The sequence below is a fragment of the Leptinotarsa decemlineata genome, unplaced genomic scaffold (genome assembly GCF_025532065.1).
Source record: "Leptinotarsa decemlineata unplaced genomic scaffold, Ldec_3_MD MMD2_tig00078346_RagTag_RagTag, whole genome shotgun sequence".
Classification (NCBI taxonomy): Eukaryota; Metazoa; Arthropoda; class Insecta; order Coleoptera; family Chrysomelidae; genus Leptinotarsa; species Leptinotarsa decemlineata.
Genome location: NW_027412724.1, coordinates 444,286 through 467,578, shown reverse-complemented (window position 1 = coordinate 467,578; position 23,293 = coordinate 444,286). Strand labels below are relative to the sequence as shown.

At 36.6% G+C, this 23,293-nt stretch overlaps 2 protein-coding genes across 7 annotated transcripts in view; one reads left to right on the top strand and one right to left on the bottom strand.

Moving 5' to 3' along the window:
• The window catches only part of LOC111502947 (alpha-tocopherol transfer protein-like), a 46,081-nt gene that overhangs the window by 5,800 nt on the left and 16,988 nt on the right, over positions 1-23,293 (bottom strand). Inside the window, exons 1-2 of one of the 6 annotated variants that reach the window (XM_074185689.1) lie at positions 5,508-5,738; positions 2,233-2,525 (exon numbers count right to left, since the gene is read on the bottom strand). In XM_074185689.1, the coding sequence (XP_074041790.1) occupies positions 2,233-2,525; positions 5,508-5,510 (296 nt within the window). In that variant the 5' untranslated portion in view covers positions 5,511-5,738. Of the gene's footprint in view, positions 1-2,232; positions 2,526-4,844; positions 5,003-5,061; positions 5,317-5,507; positions 5,739-23,293 lie in introns of those variants that run through there. The other 5 variants (XM_074185688.1, XM_023157136.2, XM_023157137.2 and 2 more) reach the window with 5 other exon arrangements.
• Positions 18,977-23,293, top strand: part of LOC111508404 (alpha-tocopherol transfer protein) — a 77,486-nt gene continuing 73,169 nt past the window's right edge. Inside the window, exon 1 of the mRNA XM_074185682.1 lies at positions 18,977-19,224. Within this exon, the coding sequence (XP_074041783.1) occupies positions 19,136-19,224 (89 nt within the window). The 5' untranslated portion in view covers positions 18,977-19,135. The remainder of the gene's footprint in view (positions 19,225-23,293) is intronic.

Here is a 23,293-nt window from a genome sequence, read left to right as displayed (position 1 = left end):
ATTAAAGTTTTTCAAAGGCTACTAAGATTGTAATCTCTGAAGTACATCTTTTATGTATAGTTGGGACTTCGCTAAAGATGTTTCAGGGTAATTATGGCAATGCAGTTAGTGTACTAATGACATATAAAGTGAATTGATATAGTAAACTTCAAGCGGGGATGTAATTTTCGCTTGTAGAAAAACTTTTACTTATTAGGGTAAAGCTATCAGGCCCATTTTTTTTCGGTCTAATACTTAATAGAAAATAGTTGCAACATTAGGATGTAGTTAGCTTAGGTTAGGTTGGATCCAAAGTGAGTGGGTCTATTTGACCTTTCACCGCAATCCGCAAGGGTTTATTGTGGCCAACACTTATTCACACTTGACCAAATAAACCCAGCTTCTTAACGAAACCGCTTAGTTTGTGTGGTGAGTGGTCTTTTAGGTCAGATGGTAAGAGTACGGCTCTGCCGAACTCTAAAAACTTGATTCGGCCCCAGCGGGGCAGGCACAAAGTATGTGCTCTGCTGTTTCATCATTTTCCAAACAGAGGCGACACACACTGTCTTCCGACAGTCCAAGTCTCTGCATATGATGATTCAAATGACAGTGACCTGTGAGAAGGCCTGTTAGACATCGTAGTTCATGCCTACAACATGTTTGGTATCAAGCTTCGAAGGGTGAATAAACGCCTTGGAGTGAGCCAATTCTGGAAGATTTTGCCGGAAGTCCATAAATCTTCTTGTCATCCAGGTGTTGAATCTTTCTTTGGCAAAGCTTGAGGCTTCAGGTTCTGGTCCAATGAAGCTGCTTGCATCACCCTCCTTTGCAAGGGAGTCAGCAGCCTCATTGCCTTCCAGGCCAGGATTGCGAGGAATTCAGACCAGAGACAATCTGTTGAGTCTTCCTATCGAGGAGAGTCGTTTTTGACGATTTTCTACCAATTTAGACTTGCTCACCGGATACGGAAAGTGTTTTTGATCCGTCTGTGAACCAACAACTATCTAGGATGTAGTAGTATCTACTTCCTTTTCATTCAGCGATTTTATCAAGGCCACATATATTGTTGATGAAAATATGTAACTTTCTCTTGATATGCAGGACTTCAAGAGTCCAAAGGCCACTGAATGGGTTAGACCTGAATCGCTTAGACCAGGGGTCGGCAGCAAGTAGTTTTGGGTGGGGTCCGGATTCTGTGGGAAAATTTTAACGAGGTCCAGAAAAAACAACGGACAATATTTAGGTACTACCTATGTATTATCTTGGTTTAAAATCAAATTCTGGATTATAAAACACAAGACCTAAAATTAATGTGATAAACTACACTGACGGTCTTGAGTCAGTTTTTTATAGTTTGTTTCTCGATAGGAACAGCGAATTCAAGTGTATTTTTTAGGTGGGCGTCCGTTAACCTCGAACGATATATGTTTTTCAAAAAATCCAATTTTGAGAAAGATATTTCACATACCTATGTGAGCCAAACAAAGTGGCGGCCAAATTTATAGCTAGTTTCTTGCAATATTTATGTTTGGCCCAAAATTCTTCAGTGGATACCGTTTTATACATTTGCAAAGACATATCTTCTTGCAAATCAATTATCTCTATTTGAAGTGATGGCTTTGAAAGATTCAACAACTTGGCAGCCACATCTGTCCATTCTGCCGCATCATCAACTAATTCGCATTCACACACAGGCTAGACGAAAACTAATCAAACCATATTAGTTGTAGGTGCTTGTAAAACAGGTTAACTAGGCAACTTATTAAAGCAAAATAAGTTCTAAGTTAAATTATATGCGTGACTCAAAAATATTATTATAATTAATAAAGGAATATCTACGTATTAATTTACATTTGCTATACAACACATTACATTATTTGGCGGTCCGTGGTTCAACCTTTCGCGGTCCGCCTGTTGCTGACCGTTGGCTTAGCTTACAACTGGTCAGTGCAAGGTGGCATTTGATTCAATTCGACCAAGGCCCACCAGCCCGAATGAACGATCATGAACGATCATGAACGATCATGAATGAATTGATATTTATTTATCTCATCTCTATCACTTTTGCGAAATTCTTTTTCAAGCTGCACGTTCGTCAAATCGAATTGGCATTATTGAGAGATGATCTGATCTAATCGGTGGATTGATTTTATTTCACTTTTTTAATCTTTTGATTGATGAAGTGACATATATAATTTGTGTGGAAATATGCAAACAAAGAATACATTTTTCAGTCAACTTTTCTCTACTTACATTGTATTCAATGCGGTTTGCAATTCGCTTCTCTTTAGATTCCTGTCGTCAAAAATTTCAGGTGCATGTTGCTTCAGTTTGTAGTAGCTAAGTATTGTTTTTTTGGTTAGTTCTATATTATTGACGCAAGAGATCAGAAACAACACCAACAAATGATCTTGAATATTTGGTGGCAAATACTCATCATTCAAAGTCGACAACCAAGTTTTTATAGTCTCCAGATCTTCTTTAGTGGTCATACCTTTCGCGAAGATATCTTCAGGTGTCCACTTATAATCTAGTTCCATGGTTATCTGAAAAACATTGAAAAATTAGAAGTTTTGGGAGTGATGTTGACATTGGTTGCAATAACCATATGGTGAAAGCTTGATTGCATTTTGAATGAGTTCACGTTGGAGTTGAATCACATGCAATGGAATACGATTAATGTATATAAAGTATATAAAGTTGATAATTTTCACATATTGAACTTATAGGACATGTGCAAAGCAGGAAAACGAAGAATTGTAATGAATTATTATTCAAACTATTCAAAATGCTACTGATAAGAAGTTTTTATACGTAACCTTATAATTTACTTGAGATTGGAAGTGATCCACAGTAGTGAAATCCAATTTCAATTCCTTTTTCATTTATTTCGTTATGAAAAGATTTTCTATGAATGAAAAAGTTTCTTGTACAAATTGGGAGGAAAGGGACTTAAGATAGACCTTTTCTTCCAATATGTATGTTAAAAAAACATCTGTGATCTTACTTTCATCTATACTCATCTTCTCAAAAAGTTTTTATCATTTTCATTCGATTCTATTGAATTTCATTCATTTTATTCTTTGGACAATTTGTTTTATTTTTCATTTTCTCATGATGTGGTATTGAAAAATACATATAAATCTCAATTTTTACCCTTCTATTACCAAACCCCTCATCAAAAATCAGTTATTCTCGCTAGCCGTCTACCGGTGACACTTTTCACAGCACGGAGTAGGGACGAGAACAAAACCGGTCTCCTGTCTCTCTCACATAATAAGTCGTATCTCACTGCCTACACAGTTTTCGGCCACTATTATTGTTTATTCATTGTTTATTGTATTGCACCACGGCTGTGCAACTGCACGCGATCAGTCATTAAAACATTAATGAAAAACGTCGAAGCCAGCATTTTGAATTGCTAATTCCGAAGTGAAAATATATTAATACCACGAATCCCCATTATACCTACAGATGTGCCAATTCGTTTTAAACATGTGCAATTCCCAATTAGATTGACATTTACAATGACTATCATTAAGTCCCAAGGCCAAATCGTTTGTGGCTTGGATTTGAACACACCATGTTTCTCACATGGACAATTATACGTGGCATGCTCTCGAGTGGGCAAACCATCCAACGAAAAATGTTGTACACACTCTAGCATTAAGGAATTTGTAAGTCTTATTGTTCTGAAAGAAATAATTTATGTGGTGAAACATCGTTTGCCGGGTCAGCTAGTTTTCGTATAAAATTTTGCCCAATTCGTCTTACTCAGTGATGAAAATTGTACATATTGTATCTAAGGAAAATCTTCTGGAAACTCTTCTACGACAGCCATAATGGCATAATGGAAAGAATGCACTTGATTTTGCCTCTGAGGCTTTTTAGCCTCTGGTTTGGGTGAATAATCGTTTGAGTGCAAGCGTTTGCTAAGCAGGAAAGTTTGTTTCTTCTTCTGATGCAGATCATGCTTCCATTGCTCAAGAATTTGGTGCAAGGCAGATTCATAAGATATTCTGCTATTTACGAGTAGAGGTCAGTCGGTAGCCAAGCGGTTCGGCGTGGGTGCTTTGTTCACTCACTCGAATTGACTGCCGTGTTGGTCGGTGGTTCAAGCCCTAGTCTGAACGATCGATCTTCACTTGCTACCGTCCAACCCGTGTTAGGAATCACACATTAAAAGGTAAGACTTCGTTAATCCTTAGCTCGCACAAGTTTCGACTTCTGAGGGTTGTCGTTCGTAGGGGTGCGACAGCTGGTTAACGGAAAAACAGATTTTAAACAGATTTTACAGATAGAGAGAGGAGGTTCATCAGGACAAAGCCTCACATTACCGTGATAAGTATTTATACGACAAAATAGCGTATGTCTGGTATATCTGAGGTTCCATTAAAGACACTGCCGTGATTTGGTACAGATACCAAAACCTTCGGATGGGGCGTCATTCCGGAGGACTTCCACAAGTGACCTTATTCTAACGCCTCCTTCTGCACAGTGAAGAATATCTATGGTACGGGAACAGTTCAGAAAATGGGTCAATGTTGAAGATGGGAAACTACTCAGTTTGATTTCATGGCTACTCACATTGGCCAGTGGGGCAGAGACAGCTCGTTATTTTTCGAGACATAAACTCCCATCAGGCAACCATTTTACGAATAATCCAAATTATATCCAGAAAATTATCAAAACGAATGAGTGTCATAAAAAGATTGAAAGAAAAGAGTAATTCGTGCATTAGGCTGTATATTTTTCCGGAATAAAGAAGAAATGGACGAACTTGGCGGCTACCAAATCGAAAAAACCTATCTATCTAGAAAAACCTATCGTATTTTGAATAATAAATGTTATAATTGCAAACTTACCTTCTGAAAAATTTTGAGAAGTACCTACTCAAAAATTCAACACTTTCAATTGAAATTTTAAAATTTTCAATAGGTCTTCATGTAATATAAATGTTTCCTTTTGGAAAAGAGTGTTATTCAAATTGACATGAATTCCGTTTAGCGGTTTCTGTTGCGATTTAGCGTGGATGTCATGTATATTTTGTTCATAAACTGTTTAGTTATTTCGAAAGAATACCTGATTTCTTATTACACCACCTTCCACACTTGAACCATAATGCTGAACGACTATCCTTTATTTGTAATGGTTTGTTTTCTTCACTCAAATATAAATATATCCAATTACTACTTCAATCTGTCCTCGAAAAATGCTGTTCAACAGTTTTTATTTCTATAATATATCTAATGTTTCAACAAGAATATTGATCCCGACGAATGAAAAGATGAACTTGGTTATGTAATAATCCAAAGGATACATGAAATATCTCATTAGTTCTATTACTATATTGTTATGTCAACAAAATTAAAACTAATGACGAGATGTCATGCAATATACTGGAAATGTTATCATTAGAACAAATATATAAATGATGTTTGTGGTCTACACAAAAACAAAATTTTTTAGGAAGATTAAACTTTCAAATAACTCATATTACTTGTAACGTAAAGAGGAAAATTACTCACCATAAATTCGTGTAGTGTCAATAAATATAACAACTTTTAAAACCGCACTCTCATTGCCAAGTGAAAAGTGAACAGATCGAACGTATTGTCACTATTCAATTGTTACCTATTTGCATTTGTAATTATTTTTGTGATTTACATAGAATGAATCAAATACTACACTAATGCAGGGAATATTGTGATTGAAAGAGTTTAATAAAACTGTAGCGAAGAATTTCGTCTGTGACAGTAGAAGTGAAACTGGTTGGATAAAAAAAACTCTTGTTTATCGAGTATCATTCATTTTTCAACCTCACTATCGGCATGGGTTGCTCATAATACACGTTATTGTTATTTCGAAATCATCAGGGCGGGTAGCTGGTAGGTGATTTGTAAAAACAGAAAATATGTTAAATTTAATATTATTATGAGAGTTCAAAGTTGGTACTAACACACCTACTGGGGATGATATTAGTGTTTGCAACATTTGTCATCAATAGATATATACTGAATTACACTATTTGCCATTTTGTTTTCTTTTCAAGTACCCCCTGGAGAGAGAACCCAACTCACCCTCTCGTATAGATTAGGTTAGGTCGAAAGTGAGTGGGTCTATTCGACCTTCCACCGCAACCTGCAAGGGTTTATTGTGGTTCACATCTATTAACACTCGATCAAATAAACCCAGTTTTTTAACGAAGCCGATTAGTTTGTAAGGTGAGTGGTCTTCAGGTTAGATAGTAAACTCTGAAAATCTTATTCAGTCCCCAGTGGGGCAGGCACAAAGTATATACTTTGATGTTTCATTTTCCAAACAGAGACGACACACACACTCTTCCGACAGTCCGAGTCTCTGCATATGATGTTTCAGATGACAGTGACCTGTGAGAAGGCCTGTTAGGCGTCGTTGTTCATCTACACGCTAGTCCACAATTGTTTGGTATCGAGCTTCGAAGGGTGAATAAACGCTTTGGAGTGAGTAAATCCTGGAAGATTCTGCCGGAAGTCCATAAATCTTCTTGTCATCCAGGTGTTCAATCTTCGTTTGGCAAAGCCTAGAGCGATGCCAATGACAGGTTCTGGTCCGATGAAGCTGCTTGCAGCACCCTCTCTTGCAAGGCAGTCAGCAGCCTCATTGCCTTCCAGGCTAATATGGCCAGGAATTCAGAGCAGAGACAATCTGTCGAATCATCCTATCGAGGAGTGTCTTTTTGGCCATTTGTTACCAATTTTGACGTTGCTCGTTAGGAGCCAAGAGCTTCCAACCCTGCTTGTCTGTCCAGGAATATTTTTATTGACTTGTGTATGAGGTTGGATTCTTCAAATCCCTCGGCACATTATTGAGTAGCATACATTTTCGCTTGAAATACAGACAACTGCTCCCTCAGACATCAACTGTTAACAACGTCCATTATGCTTTGCAGGATATTACAAGCTACCCTTCCGGACGTGTACCTTACCAAGATGACGAGGTCACCTGCATATTCTTGCATGCAGGGCATCAATCAGCCTATCCATCAGGAGCGACCACAGAAGGGTAGATAGCCTCTGGTGACCCTCAAGGTGGAGTACTCGCCTTGAGTCGTAGTTGCAGTTCTGTTTACCAGCATGGCATAGATCCAGCCAGTTATAGTCGATTATATGCCATTCCTGGCCAGGGATATCCGTATAGATTTGGGTAAAGCATTCTCAAATGCTCCTTCAATATCGAGAAATACAGCAACCGCAATCTTCTTGTTGTTAAGGTATTGAAAAATTTTCTCTACAAGGTTGTTTAAGGCTAAATCTATCGATTTGTCGGTTTGAAATGCCTACTAGTGGTTATTCAGGAAAGCTACATATAATGCCACCCTTCTGTGTCCATCCTGTATACTCTCAACTCCTTTCAACAGAAGGATGTAAGTCTATTGGTCGTACCGATTTAGAGTGTGGGTGTTTCGGACCTACTTCAGGTATATATACCACCCTTACTTCCAACCAACTGGGTGGTATACAGTTCCACGTCAGACTTGCTCTATACAATTTTATGAGAATAGGTAATAGTTATTTATGTATCAAGGGAATTAGGAGGGCCTTAATTACCGATGGCAAAGTTTGCGTCCCGAGGGCCTCTGGCCCGAGGGACAGCAATTGCCTGAGGTTATTAAGGCTCATTAATTCCCGTGGTACATAGATAATTTTATTTCTGACCGATTTCAATAAAATTTTGTTCATTGTTGAAACGGAAAAATGTACCAATTCATTACCTTCCCGGTATATTTGAATCAGGTACCGTTGATTATAGTAGAGTTTTCTTGTTGCTAGGTTGTTGCTATGTTACTTGTTTATAAACAGAACTTTGTTATCAAGCTGTGTTTGCGGTGAAAACGTGTTTTCTACCCCAAATATAATGGAGGATATTTTGAAAAAAGCTGAACAAGCAAGAGAATCATTAATTCCATCGAAAAGTGAAGCCGTATACCAAAAAGAATACAAGATATATCTGGACTGGCTGACACGGAAAAATGTTATGCCAAAAGATGTCACTGAAACTGTATTTCTGGCATAGAGGGAATTATAAAATCTATAATGTCCCAAGGGAGTTATGACCCTCTTTATTGATAGCGTAACTATGACGATATAAGCTTATAATATCTCGGTCAGAAATAAAATTATTTCCATTCCTCTTGTATAGTCATGAACTGAAATTTGTTAAATAAACGAAAAGCTTTCAAAAACAAAGCGATACCCCATTAGATCCAATAGGATGTGTACAGAAATTTATTTCAACGATTTTACAGCACATACACAACATGCAAAAAACAAATTAAGATACAAAATTTTTCATCGGTAACCGAAAAACTATTAAAACCTACTTGAAAAAATAAAAAATATTCTGAAAGAGGAGGAAATTATCAATAAAAAAAAGTCCGGACTCTTGGCATGGACACAATGCCACTGACGACATGAAATATTTTTTATATGAGTCCGTAGAAAAAAATACCTGGAATTTTCAAAAAGTTACAGTTGCTAAATAACAATTTATGCACTTTTTGGTATGTCCTTGAACTGTCTCAGCGATTTAATTTCTATCTTCCCATCGGCGCGGGGATCAAATATGGTAAATACGGTGGCTGAGCCATGATTATGGTGTTGATTTTGGCCAAGAAATGATGAACATGCAATGATGAGAGAGCAGATGCATCATTGTGATGAAAATTGTTTCTCCACAATACTGGACGTTTTCTTTGTATTTCTTCTCGCAAGCGGAGCACAACTTCAAGATAATACTCTTGCCACATGGCAAGAGCTCCTGGTGCACTTCGTCACGGCAATCGAAAAAAAAAACAGTGGACAAAACCTTGACATTTGATCAAACTTGTCTGTTTTTGTTTGTTTGAATTCCACTGAGGGAATGGATAATGGTGGGATGCAGAAACAAGAGAACTGGAGCATACTTCTTCTGAATTGATCTTCATTGTTCGGAGTACGAACAGTTGAAATGAAAGGAGACTCCCAAATCGACCACAGTTGTTTAATGCATCTCATTTTCTGGTGAAGTACTATATGGTAACTGAGCAAACTTCTGATGATCTTACGCGGTGAGGTATCACGTGACTTGCTGATCTGACCCACATAGAGGTTACTCTTGTATTGGTGAGGTAAGACTTCGTTAATCCTTAGCCTGCATAAGTTTAGATTTCTAAGGGTTGTCATTCGTGAGGGCCCGACAACTGGTTAACGGTGTAATTCTGAGTGAAACATCACCTGTCGATGGGAAGATTTGCTTAACAATCAGCCCTCTTTCATCTTTTTCCAACTGTGAAGCAATTCAAGCCTTATAATTGGTCTGTCGGTCGAATTCTGAGCACTTTCTGAGGCAGCCATAATAATTCTTTGTAGAAAATTCACAGATACTAAAAAACACCAATTACTTCGATTGTAATAACATGTTACACACTGTTGGTATGTCGAAACGTATAAAACACTTGACTTCATAGATAAACTCATCTATGGAATCTATTGAAAACCGTTTTCCCTCACTCTAGGTGTGTTCAGATAACCAATATATAATAAATAAATATTACAAATAATTCAAAGCCTTTTTTATACACCTGGACGAACTATTACCTTCGATAATAAGGGTCATCATATGAATGCCATTGAATGAATCTCCTGGTATTCAGTTGTTATTGTATTTCAATTCCCAATTTATGAAACAGTGACTACTTGTTATGATACCTAATAACTGGTTTCTACTTGTATGTATTTCGTGAGAGAGTAAACAAAGAGCTGTTCAGATCTCATTCCACATTTTTCAATTTATAAACTTTGGAAGGCATCTGAAAAAGCCTGTACAGGTTCCATCAATTATTTTCACTCACTTAGTCTATGGCCTTTCTCTAAGGTATGTTGGGCAATACTGGACTCAATACTGCCTCACCGAATACGTGAAATATGTTTCTCATAATGAGTAATTATAGTTCCTTCAGTTTGACCAACATACTTTTTGTCACAGCTTGATTCGTAAATAACAGACTTTTTTTTTCTGTCTTTCTATCTTTCGTGGTGCCCAACACTTGTTGAAATTTACGAGCAGTTTCGAGAGACACGTTCATCTATTTATGTATTTTGTTTCATATAAAAGAACTGTGAGGTAGGTAGGTCCCAAGTGTGTGGGTATATTCGAATCACAACTTCAACCCGCAATGGTTTATTTTTTCTAACACCCATTCAAACTCATCTTCTCAACGAAACCGTTTACTTGATTTGGTGAGTGATCTTTCTGGTCAGATGGCAAGGGTGAAACTCTGTAGAACTCTGAAAATCTGATTGGGTCTACATCAGGGCAGGTACAAAGTATGTGGCTCTGATGTTTCATCATTTGGTAGATTTTGCCAGAGATCTGGAACTCTTCTTGCACTCCAGGTGTTCAATGTCCAATGTTCAACTTCCTTACAAAGGAATCATCAGTTTCATTACCGTTCGGACCAGTGTCGTCAGGATTCAATTCTTTGAGTCTTCCTACTAAGGAGAGATTTTTTTGGCACTGCACTACCAACTTTGACGTTGCTTGGTGAGAGTCAAAAGCTTACAATGTTGCTTGTCTGTCTGTCTTGTCTGTCTGTCTGTCTGAATATTGGTATTCATTTGTGAGGTTGGTTTTGGCCATTCTCTTCACACACACACATCAGTGGGGTAGATTTCCTCTTGAAAGTCAATCGCATGGGCAGGTTGATAGCTCTCTCCTGGATATGTAACTGTACCTGAACCTGTAGGTATACTGTTTTATCTGTGAACCAACAGCTATCTGTCCTGAGTATTTTTCTCCCGAAATTGAAGACATTCCCATAATGCTGTGACTTTCAGTGTCGGGTGGTAGTCTACCACGTTCCGTATGAGCCTGTTTTGTGCAATTGGTAATATGCACAATTCTATATGTTGTCCATTTAACCTCTTCCTCACTCCAAAAAGATGTGGGGAAGGTCAAGAATGATTTTCATGGTCGCTGATGGTGTACCACGAATTTCTTTGGGGCCTAAGCCCGAAGGCTTTCCACAAAACTTTCGACATGTCTAAAGGGATAGTCTGGATTTAATGAATCGCCTTTTCCAAATGAGCGATCTAGATGATTTTTTCGTCAAGTAATATACATAGATATTTCGCGTCCGCTGCAAAAGGAATAATCTCACCCTTGAAGAAAAGTGAATTCATCAAGATTTCTCATCCTGGTGAAAAGGTCTAATACAGTTTTGCTGGAGTTCCCAGACAACTAGGTCGGTAGCCAAGCGGTTCGGCGCGGGTGCTTTGTTCACTCACTCGAATTGACTGCCGTGTTGGTCGGTGGTTCAAGCCCTAGTCTGAACGATCGATCTTCACTTGCTACCGTCCAACCCGTGTTAGGAATCACACGTTAAAAGGTAAGACCTCGTTAGTCCTTAGCTCGCACAAGTTTCGACTTTTGAGGGTTGTCGTTCGTAGGGGTGCGACAGCTGGTTAACGGAAAAACAGATTTTTAAACAGATTTTTTTTAAACTGCTTCTTCTGGCACCAACAATGAACATTGTCCAGCAATCTTTGGAGGATATTACAGGCTACTCTTTCGACGTGGTTTTTACCCGGATAATAAGATCATAAGCATGAGCTTCCAGATCTACTTCTCTTCGATCAAGAATATCAAACATACTATCCATCAGGAACACCCCTGTTGATCATTGATTCAACAAATCATGGTCTATCCGAAAGATTTAAGTAGTGCAATTGTCTAATGCTCCTTTGATATCGAGAAACACGGCCGGCCCAGTATTTTCATTGTTGACGGATCGGATGATTATCTCTTCAAGGTTATGTTATTTGAAGAAAACAGTTTTCTCTTACCAGAACACCCCGTCTTTCGAAGTACATTTCGCTAACCAAGTCAGCATCATCAGGAGATGAAAAAATTATGTAATGCCAAATTTTGCCAGTTGTCGATGTCATATTCCTCTTTGATCTCATTTGATGACTCTAATTATCAAAGTAATGTTTCGTCCAGATGTAGTCTGGCTTACATGTACTCGGTTTAGCTCGTTTTGGTGACATTTTTCAGCCCTGTCCAAAAATGACGACCAAGGTGTCATTCGATTTGTATTTTTGTCTAGAAAGTTTAAGGAAACGTCCGAAAACGCGCCGATAAAAATTACAAATGTTATAAACAGAGAGTGACAGAACTGTCATAGATTCAATGTTTTTTTAAATCTAGCCCTGTTCAATGAATTCTGAGTCATATACTTGATAAATTTAATTTGGAACCTCTGACGAGATAATAAAGCACTTTTCGCTCACCAGAATAAAATTTGCGTCTCTCGATTTGCATTTTGCTTATCAAGTTAACATCATCAGATGACTAAGACTTAATCCAACGGTCGGCAACAGGCGGACCGTGGTCCGTTTGCGGACCGAGAAAAGTCGAACAGCGGACTGCCAAATATTGTAATGTGTTATATACCAAGTATAAAAATTAATACCCACATGAGGTATACTATACCTTTATTAATTGTTTTAATATTTTTAAGCCACATAGAATTCAACTTAGTATGTACTTATTTTATTTCAGATTGCCTAGTCAACCTGTTTTAACGGTACCTACAACTGATATGGTTTTATTAGTTTCCTACCTACCCTGTGTATATGTGTGTTTGTGCGCGCTTGCCACTATTTTGTTTTATTAAAAAAAGCTCGAGCGAGTATCAAAATCGGGGGTGGGGGCAGGTGGGCGGGGGAAGCAGACTGTCAGTCGCAGGACAAACCGCGGAGCAACCATTCATTTGTTTTGTGATTTTTAGCGTTTTCATAATATTTTCGTACCTATGCTAATATAGATTCTAAAAAGCGTGAAGCGGACAATGAAAATAGGAGGTTTCTGACAGAATGGACTGAACAATATTGTTTTAGGCCTCAAGCGGTTCCAGTGTGCCTTAAATGCAATACAACTGTCGCTATTCTTAAGAGTGGTAATTTGAAGCCCACTACCGAACAACTCATCAGCAATTTCTCAAAAACTTTCCTCTTGGCAGTAAGGCTCGTAAAGAAAAACTTCAATCTCAGTTATCACAAAAAAAGCACAAAATTACTAGTTCGTTGCATAAAAGAGCAAGAAAAATCCAGCTGGATATCTTTAAAAAATATATTGCTAGACAAGAATTTATTCGTATTCCGAAAATTCTGTAATATAGGGAAAGGCCGGGAAAAGTGAATACACTGGGCAAAGCGACTACTCCTACTACTCTTAACTTATTTGTGCGTGGTTCAACACGCCACCACTGTAACGTTCGGCCATCTTGGGCCAGTACGTAGAAAACACCAGAGCGAGAGACGCGTCGCGTGCCGCCGACAGAGTGGAGATTTTTATTTTTGTGAAAAAAAGATTAATTTTGCAAGGCAAGTACATATTGATATCATTTCCTATTATTAGTTCTTGACCATGAGACATATTTTGACTCGTTAGCTTATTTAACTAGGTTTTTATAGTATATTTAACATACTGTTAGAATCATTGGGTTTTTTCAATGAAACGTGTTAACCTCAAAAATTACCCAGTCGGGCAAAGTGGATAGGGCAAAGTGAATATGGTATCCACTTTGCCCGTAATTTGTGATTATTGACTTACGATCTCATAATGTCCTATATTTGTTTCAGATGGTGAATAAATATGAAAAAAAACTATACAAGAGTCGTGGGATAAAAATGTCATGCAAACGGCTATCAATTTGTGCAAAGCTGAAGAATCAATAAAGAGCACAGCTAAAAAGTATCTATGGGTTGGCATATGCAACCTTGTACAGACATGTGAAAACTGGCAGCGCGGCACCAAAACTGGGCCGATTCCGTCCTGTTTTTACCGAAGATCAGGAGATAGAGTTAATAACATATCTCAAAGATATGGATTCTGTATTATTTGGCCTGACTCGAGACGAGTTTGAAAATTCAGCATTCATCTACGCTAAGAAAAATAATTTGAACTACCCGAAAAATTGGGACAAGTACGAAAAAGCTGGAGATGACTGGCTATCGTCGTTTTTGTCACGTCACAATCAAATTTCCCTCAGGACTCCAGAAGCAACATCGGTTGCAAGGGCGAAAGGATTCAATAGACGTGAAGTTGGACGATTTTATGAAAATCTTGAAGCTTTGACTGTGAAATACGATATTGATGCCTCTAGATTATACAACATGGATGAGACTGATATATCAAACACTACTAATAAGTCACCTAAAGTGATATCAATAAGAGGAAAGAAACAGGTGGGCATAATTGCTAGTGCAGAACGTGGTCAATTAACGACGGTCATTGGTTGTTGTAATGCTGCTGGTTCGTTTCTACCTCTATTTTTAATTTTTGCCAGGAAAAATATGCAGCCCAGATTACTTGATGGTGCGCCTCCTGGCACTCAAGGAATCTGTACTGCAAATGATTGAACTTGAGGTGAGGTATTCCTTGATTGGATGCATTTTTTGTGGAACATGTTCGACCTACCCCTGAGAAAAAATACTTCTATTGGACAACCACGAGAGCCATAAGTATTACCCAGCTTTGGAATACGCCAGAAAAATAACGTCGTAATTTTATCCTTGGCCCCACATGCAACTCATAAAATGCAGCCCATGGATATATCCGTTTACGGCCCATTAAAACCATATTTTGAAATGGAGATGAATGTTTTTCAAAAATCAAACCCAGGACGAATTATAAATCAATATGATGTGGCCAAACTGTTATCACCGGCATTTTAGAAAAGTGCAGTAGCTCTAAATGTAGTCAATGGGTTTTTAATAAATATGCTTTTGGTGACGAAGATTACGAATCAGCCGCCGTGATCGCAAGCACATCTAATATGAATATTCACACAAAAGTCACAAACTCACTAGAAAATATCGATACTCTCGGACCTTCTGCAGAAACTTCGTCAACCCCTTGAACTTCACTTCTTCAAGAACTTATTTCTTCGAATCTAATCGATCCTTTAGTCAAAATAATTAATTCCATGTCCGAGCAGTCCAGCAGAGTTCCCCCATTTGAGCTTTAGGCCTTTGTTACGCCAATTGTTAGCTGAAGTAAATATTCAACAAAATGCGAGCATTTCACTGGATCCCAAACCTGGATACTCAACTTCTCACTGCAGTCCCTTTATGTTAAGACCTAACCAAATCCTGCCAAACCAATCACTACTCGTAAAAGGACATTACGAAAATTGGAAATATCAACCAGTACACCGATTAAGGAAGACCAGAAGCAGAAATTTGTGAAAAATAAAGTTAAGAACGTTACTAAAAGATTGGATGATATATCAAAAAATGTTTCTAAGAAGACTGTTAAAGCTATTACTAAGACTGACAAAACAAATAGAAAAACCGCTAAAAAAGCTAAACAGCCGAAGAAAATTGAAGAATTTAAGGATATTTTATGTTTTTTTTTGCGGCGAAATATACATTAAAGAAGATGATAGTCCGATTGAAAATTGGATTCAATGTGACGTTTGTCAACTCTGGTGTCACGAAGAATGTTCTGCTTTTGATGGCACTCAAGAGTATATTTGTGCTAACTGTCAATCTTAATTTTCTTATTATTAAAGTTCAAGTTATTTTTTTTCAGTTTATTAAATTTATTACTTACGTTTTCAGACATTGGAATGTGTGTATTCACTTTGTCGGAGTACTGTATCCGCTTTACCCGGGAATCCGGGCAATGTGAATAATTTCGTTCTTTATAAGATTTTAATGGCAGTTGATAATTATCAACTGCCATTAAAATCTTATAAAGAACGAAATTATTCACATTGCCCGGATTCCCGGGCACAACACAACAAAGTTTTTGTTTCGGGGTTGAAATTAGATGATTTTAATGTATTTCCACGTGTTAAAACCGAAAGTGACCATAAAAATTATATATTAGCTCTTGTTTTCAAGATTTAGTATCATTATATTATATATATATATATATATATATATATATATATATATATATATATATATATATATATATATATATGTATATTGAGTTTTCAACAAATGAAATATTTCATCACCAACAGTTGGTACACATGTTTGTTTACATAACACCCCTCTCATCAGCTGTTCTTAAGTAGTAAACATAACCTATGTGAGTTTGTCAATTGTACGCACGTGGTTGCTATTGAAATTATCGTGTGAAGTTGATTTTTGAATTAATTTAAGTGCTGATCTGAAATGCCTCGAAAGTGTGTGAATTCTGTCGATAGCTTTTGCTATATATGTGGTGAAATAACATTTAAGGCTCAGAAACGTAAAATGACACCTATCGTTAAGACAGCCTATGAACATTATTTTGGTGTGAAAGTTGGGGACCAAGATAAATCATGGGCTCCTCATATATGTTGTAATTCTTGTTCCGTCATATTGCGAGAGTGGCTGAAAAATAAAAACCGGGCAATGGCTTTTGCAGTACCTATGGTTTGGCGTGAGCCTACCAATCATACAGACGACTGTTATTTCTGCTTAACTCCTCCCATTAAGCAAGGTTTATCTATGAAGAAAAGAGGAACGGTTAAATACCCTAATCTCCCATCTGCTCTTCGGCCTATACCACACTCAGACAATTTGCCAGTCCCTTCTCCACCCCAAAACTATGAAATTTTAGAGGAAGGTGATGAAGACTGTTTAGAAGGAGCAACCCATCCTTCTACATCCTATGACCCTGATTTTGAGGTAAGCGATAGGTCTAGTGATCCGCACAGAATTAGTCAAGCAGAGTTGAGTGACCTTGTCTAAGGAAAAGGCTGAGCTGTTAGGGTCAAGACTACAACAGTGGAATCTTCTAAAACATGATGTGAAAATATCACATTAGGTATTAGGTAACAAAAGAGATGATAACTTCACAGCATTGGTTAAAGAGCTTCTTCAAGCTTACCACCAACTTGGATGCAACATGTCCTTAAAAATTCATTTTCTTCACTCTCATCTTAATTTCTTCCCACAAAACTGTGGAGCTGTGAGTGACGAACATGGAGAAAGATTCCATCAAGACATTGCCTTCATGGAACAGAGATATCAGGGCCGTTGGAATGAAGCAATGCTTGCAGACTACTGCTGGTCTGTGTGTAGGGATGCTCCAGAAGTGTTTTATAAAAGACAAGCTAAACGACAGCGATCTTACAATAAATCGGATGGACTTAATTGAAATTTGGTGGTACAAACTTCTTTTATTTGTCAAAACACTAAGAATAATGTTTTTTTTTTATTAATTTTGTACTTAAAATATTCTAAAAGAAACATAACAATATTGTTTTATGTACTTTCACTTTTCACGTATAGTATAACTACTCTTTAAGATTAAGTACTGTGTATCTCAAAAACCAGAGCTAATAAAAATTTTTCATTGTTATTTTCGTTTTTATCACCCCAAAGTTAGTAGAAATTGACTAATTTAGTGTACGAAACATTCAAAAAATATTTTTTTGTTGTGTTGTGAATTGTTCAATTATGAAGATAAGACTGAGTTGTCCTAGTTATTTTGTTTTTGTACCTTATACATTTTCTGCTAAAGCATTAAATATCTTAAGATATTCATTTTGCCCGACTTTTCAAAAAGAACTCTGAAGAAGACATTGCAGCGTTTGTAAAATTTCTGGCCGATCTTAGGAACTAATTTGCTACAAGATTCCAAGATTTTGCAGAGGTGGGCAAGCTATCTCTGTTTCTTAAACCGTTATTGGAAGTTAAAACGGTATCCACTGAAGAATTTTGGACCAAACATGTTCCAGAAAAATATGAAAATTGCAAGAAATTAGCTATAAATTTGGCCATTATGTGTGGCTCGACATATGTATGTCTTGAAGATTAATTTTTTGAAAAACAAATATCGTTCGAGATTAACAGACGCCCACGTAGAAGACATACTTCGAATTTGCTGTTCCTCTCGAGAACCAAACTATAAAAAACTGGCTCAAGACCGTCGCTGTAATTTCTCACATCAATTTCAGATCTTGTGTTTTATAATTCAGAATTTGATTTGAAACCAAAATAATACATAGGTAGCACTTAATTTTTATTAGTTGTTTTTTCTGGACCTCGTAAAAATTTTCCACAGTTACCGGACCACACCTAAAACTACTTGCCGACCCCTGAATTAGTCTGTTGATCCTGACAATGATGCCTCGAGAGACACCAATTTTGTTCTGTTTTCAATAGATTTCTAATTACTTGAGTCATACATGATCAATGATTTGTTCTTTAAACAACCTCAGAGGATTTTGGAGATTTACTATTGAATTCAATTTTGTTTAGCTATGTTTCACCCTATTTTTGACATTGCAATTTATGACGATTAAAATAATCAACATGTTATTTACTGTTTGTTTTTACAAATTGATGATGTATGCAGTTTTTGGTGTTTTCGCAAAAAAAAAATCATTAATATACTAAACGAATTTCATTCAATTCGCCGTTCTCGGCGTTTTCTTTATTGCATGTTGTTGTTCGGTATGCTAATGTTATCACCTGTTGAATTATTTGTCTCAGTTTTTTCAATTCCAGATAGATATGTTGGTTATTTATGATTATTTTTCACTATCATGATTTATGACCTGACGCACTGACACTCTGTTATTAGAATATTTAGTATAGACATGCATTTTCATATATTGTCAACATGAAATATGACTCATCAAATTGAAAGTGAAGTATACGCTGTACATGATATGTTAATATTTGTGTCTCATAATAAATTATCCAAAAATCCAATCATTCTAATAATACCAACGACATACAGAAACAAATGTTTACTTAAACCGTTAAAAGAACATATGAAATATGAAGATATGAATTGATGAATGGTACTCATGAACATCTGGAATGTTGAATTACTCTCGAATATCACAATTATAATAATCTTCAAGTAGGTATCCGGATGGTTTTCCCCCTCTCCAACTTTCAATTTCTGCTTAACACAAAATCTCACTCAAGACCAGAGACCTGAGGATGGCCTACTTTGCACTACGATTGTGAAAGCTATTCAGTTTGCATCAGAGCATTCAAACTGTGCGGAACAAACTTAGTAGAAATTTTGAGTTAAATTATATTTCGTGAATTTTTGTTTCATCGTACAGGACTATACGTTTTTATCACAGTGATAGTTTCGGTTGTTATAGATAGACATGGCACCAAAATTGAATCATCCTTTCATGGAGGGTCTCAAAGTTGTTCCTGAGGGAAAACAGAAAGATTTGAAGAAAATCAAGACTTGGTATGTTATGTTTTCCACTACTCAACAATTTTCTATCTATTCGTGAACTAATGATGGAAGCAGTAAAAAAAATGTACGAAATTATCATTTGCTTTAGTCTCATTGTTTCCTTAGACGAATATTGGATGTCCTTCAAAATTGTTGTATAATATTTGAAGAGAAAATTGTTCTTGAAAGTAGGACACTTGCTGACACTAATTCTTGCTGAGAAATGCTTTCTGTTGAGTGTAATACTTATTTTGGTGCAGTGTCCATTATATACAGGGGGATTATTAAGTCAACAAACAAGACAACATTTTAGTGTTTTTCGAATCTTGCAACTTAAATTGTTAAACCATTTTTCAAATTCAGTACTTCTGGTATTCACTACTTATTTTACTTCATTTGCAAATTTTCCATTTCGATAACCAAAGGAATTACTTGTTAGGTTCTGAAAGTTTCTTTTCAACTTCGAAATTCGAAAATTTCCATTTAATGATATTTTATATTCCACTATTGAGAAAAAGTTAATTGAAAAACTCTGAATTTATCATTGGGCTTGCTCCACTTATTCCTTAACAACTGTATGTGAAAAACGAACATCAAACGAAATCTGTTTTACAAAAATGAGTGATGAACAAGGAAACGATGTCAATTTCCGTTTGAAACAGTTTAACTCGAAAATGGTTCAAAATAGAAATAGTATTATCTGAACAAAGTTAATCTAAAATTGGATGTAGAGCTCAAAAATGTTGAAATATACAGGGTGCTCCATTTGAAAAAATTGAGTTCCACTCATTTTTTCATGAGATCAAAGTATCTGCATTTTTTGAAGACCCTGTATGAGGCAAATGAAAATATGACTCGGAGTGAAGATCCTCATAGTATCACTCCACTCCATTTCAAATTTGATCGTTTTAGTGCAAGAGAGTTCAAGATTATCAACATTTATAAAAGTTCATGTTTGGTAAAAAAAATATCGAAATTAATTTATATCTTTTAATCGGTAATAGATAGGTATAGGGAAATAATATATGAATTTTTTGACAAAGTGATAATGAATCATAATATGATATTATATACGGAGTGTTCCATTTGAAAAATCAAAGAAGCCGCTACTTTATAGTAGAAGCGACAACGCCGCTTCGCCTGAAATATTTTAGGCGTGTAGGTCATATTGATTTATGCATACTGTGAAATTTTCAGGTTGATCCGTTCAATAATTTGTCAGAAACGGCTAATTAACGCTCATCATGAAAAGCCCTATATATAGGAGATATACCAGCTTTGAATTAGTGAGCAATTCAGCTACGCGGAAATGACATTAATTCATACACTTTTCGACTTGCTTCATACATGGTTTTAATTCAGTAGTAGTAGTTTACACTGTTTTGAATATCGGTTTTTTCAAATCCATTAGAACATCCAATTTGTATGGGTCATATTGGTGTTTGTCAACATTCTTTTTAAGATTTTATAGAAATTCCAGAAACTGTTGGATTCGCGATTCAGTATTCGAGAATAATAATTTCAACATCATCATTGTCAACAATCGATTTTCTTCTTTGAATACCTGCTTTTAGGGGACCATGATTTAATAGGTCTGAACGATTGTCTTGGCTATAATTTTTGTTTGTGTGTATCATAATTTGCCTGTGCACAGTGAAATCTGTAGAGAGAAACAGAAAGAGATTTCACATTTGACTGTCGATATCGAAGCATGGCTGTTGAGATCCTCGATTATTTTTGTCGACAGGAGTTAGAGTTTTCAGTTAATTTCATTCCATGTTACTGGAAGTCAGACAGTAGTAGTGAGTAGTATAAATCAAAAGCTCTATGAAATTCAGTATGATTTCATAGTGGTAATTTTTTGAAAATTTCAATTTTTTTTAGTGTAGACTAATCTGGTTGCAACTCATTTGTAACTATTGTTTGACCGCTAGCTGAGTAATTTGTTGATATAATAGTGGATCAGGTCATGTTTTACTTTATCGAAGGATTGCGGGAATGATTGAATTTGAACATCTTTTTATAGTCTGTCCAGAAATGGAAGAAACTTCAGTAGTATATCTACATATATATTAGTGCCATAGGCGTACTGCATTCAAATCATTTGTATATTCTTTTGAATTAATTGATATTCAAAATTTATTCTTGAAAATTCTCACTCATAATAAACAGAATAAGGAATCTTTCACACGGGGAGCTTAACGTCTCTCGCTCCTATTCGGGAGCGTTTATCACTCCTACCTACCGCCCAATCACAACGGAAGCCTTTTTAGTTCCTTAGTTCCTGGCTCCTTGAGGTCAGTTGTAGAATGGATCGCACGCGAGTTATTGCCGTATACTTTCCCTATACCGTCGACACAAACCTCGACGACAGAAACGTCAACGATCAAAAATGGGACGGATAATGTTGCGAAATCTACGTTGAGCATCTTGCAGAGTTCCACCCAACTTTTTACGACTGCATTTCGGTCCTTATAAATGTCGAGACTTTTATCCCAAAGAGCGGGTTGATTGCAAATAGCACTACTTAACAGCACCACATCGTAATCTGTCATGATCAATAGTGTGAAGCGTCAACCAGGAAAAGCCGTTTTCACTTCTTGTGTGGAAGCCTCCACTCATCCTTTTGCATTTTGAGGAGACGCGGCTCCCGGGCTCGACATGCAGTAGACGTGAGAGCTCTCGTCTCCTGAGACGTGGCGACTCCCGCTCTTTGTCTGAAAGCTTCATTGGAAACGTTGCTTTTTGGCACTAAGAGCCTTCCTCTCTCTCTAAAGCGAGAGACGTCAAGCTCTCCGTGTGAAAGGGCGCTAACAAATAAACTACGACAAATGTGAAAATATGTCCAGTATTAACTGAGACATTCGCCAGCAAATAAGTATTTAGTTGAAGGAGATTGAAAAAAACATTGGTTTTTTGAAGGCGGTATAAATAGATATTCCTTTGAATTATACCATCAACAGACATACTGCACCCATCAATAGGACCAACTTGGCTTTTTCCATAAGAAAAAAATATTACAGTATTTTCTGTTGGGAGTTTGAAGGCCATGGTAAAGTGGTTAGTCGTGATATTCTTCAGTTTACTTCGAGAGCGAGTTGAATAAAAAGCTATACAACATGGAAGCTAGTTGTTCGGGAACGAAGAGTTCGAGAATTCTACCAGGAAAACAGTAAATTCTTTTTACATAAAAAACGAAATACCTACATTAAATAAAGTTTCGTCAGTTATTCGTGAAGACAGTTTTTTTCCTGATATAAGAAGATCCAGATTATGGAAGATATCACTAGAGCTGAACTTCACTTTTGGAAAACAAGATAGAAAGAGCATGTCAATAGAAAAATCAGAGATTGTAGAATGGAGAAGAAACTATTTCAGAGAAATGAAGAAAGTCAGAACACTAGGTGAATCTATTTTTTGTTTGGATGAAACATGGGTCAATATGGGGAGGGTCACACACACCGTCTCCAAGATTTGGCATTATTAGTAAAGTTGATCCGCTGCCACATAGCCAGCAGTGAGAGAGTCGTGAAAGATGGATTGATGCTATTTGAATCAAAGAAAAATGGGAATTATCATCAAGAAATGGATGCCATAGTATGCTTTAAAAAGATACTTCTAAAACTTCCGCATGGATCAATAATGGATAACGCAAGTTACCACAGTAGACGAGTCGAGAAGCTGCCGACATCGTGTTGGAGGAAGGAAAATATTACTGAGTGGTTACAATTGTAAGCTATTCCTTTCGAATTAACCATATTGAAAGCGGAGCTCCTCAACTTGGCTAAACGTCATAATAAGTCATCAAATGCAGTAATTTTTTGCCCTCTCTACATTTGTATTCATTTTTGAATTCAATATTCTGATTATTTTATAGATCTGTAGAAGGTAACAATCCTAAATAAAAAACTATTTCAAATATAAAAAAATATTTCAAATGAAATATTTAAACAAAATTAGTTTTCACGATATTCCAATTATCTTCGCATCATACACAATATATCATTGAAAAATTTATATTAATACCCCCAGTCCAACGTCTATCAATACTATCTTTAACGCAATATGCAAAAAGAATGGT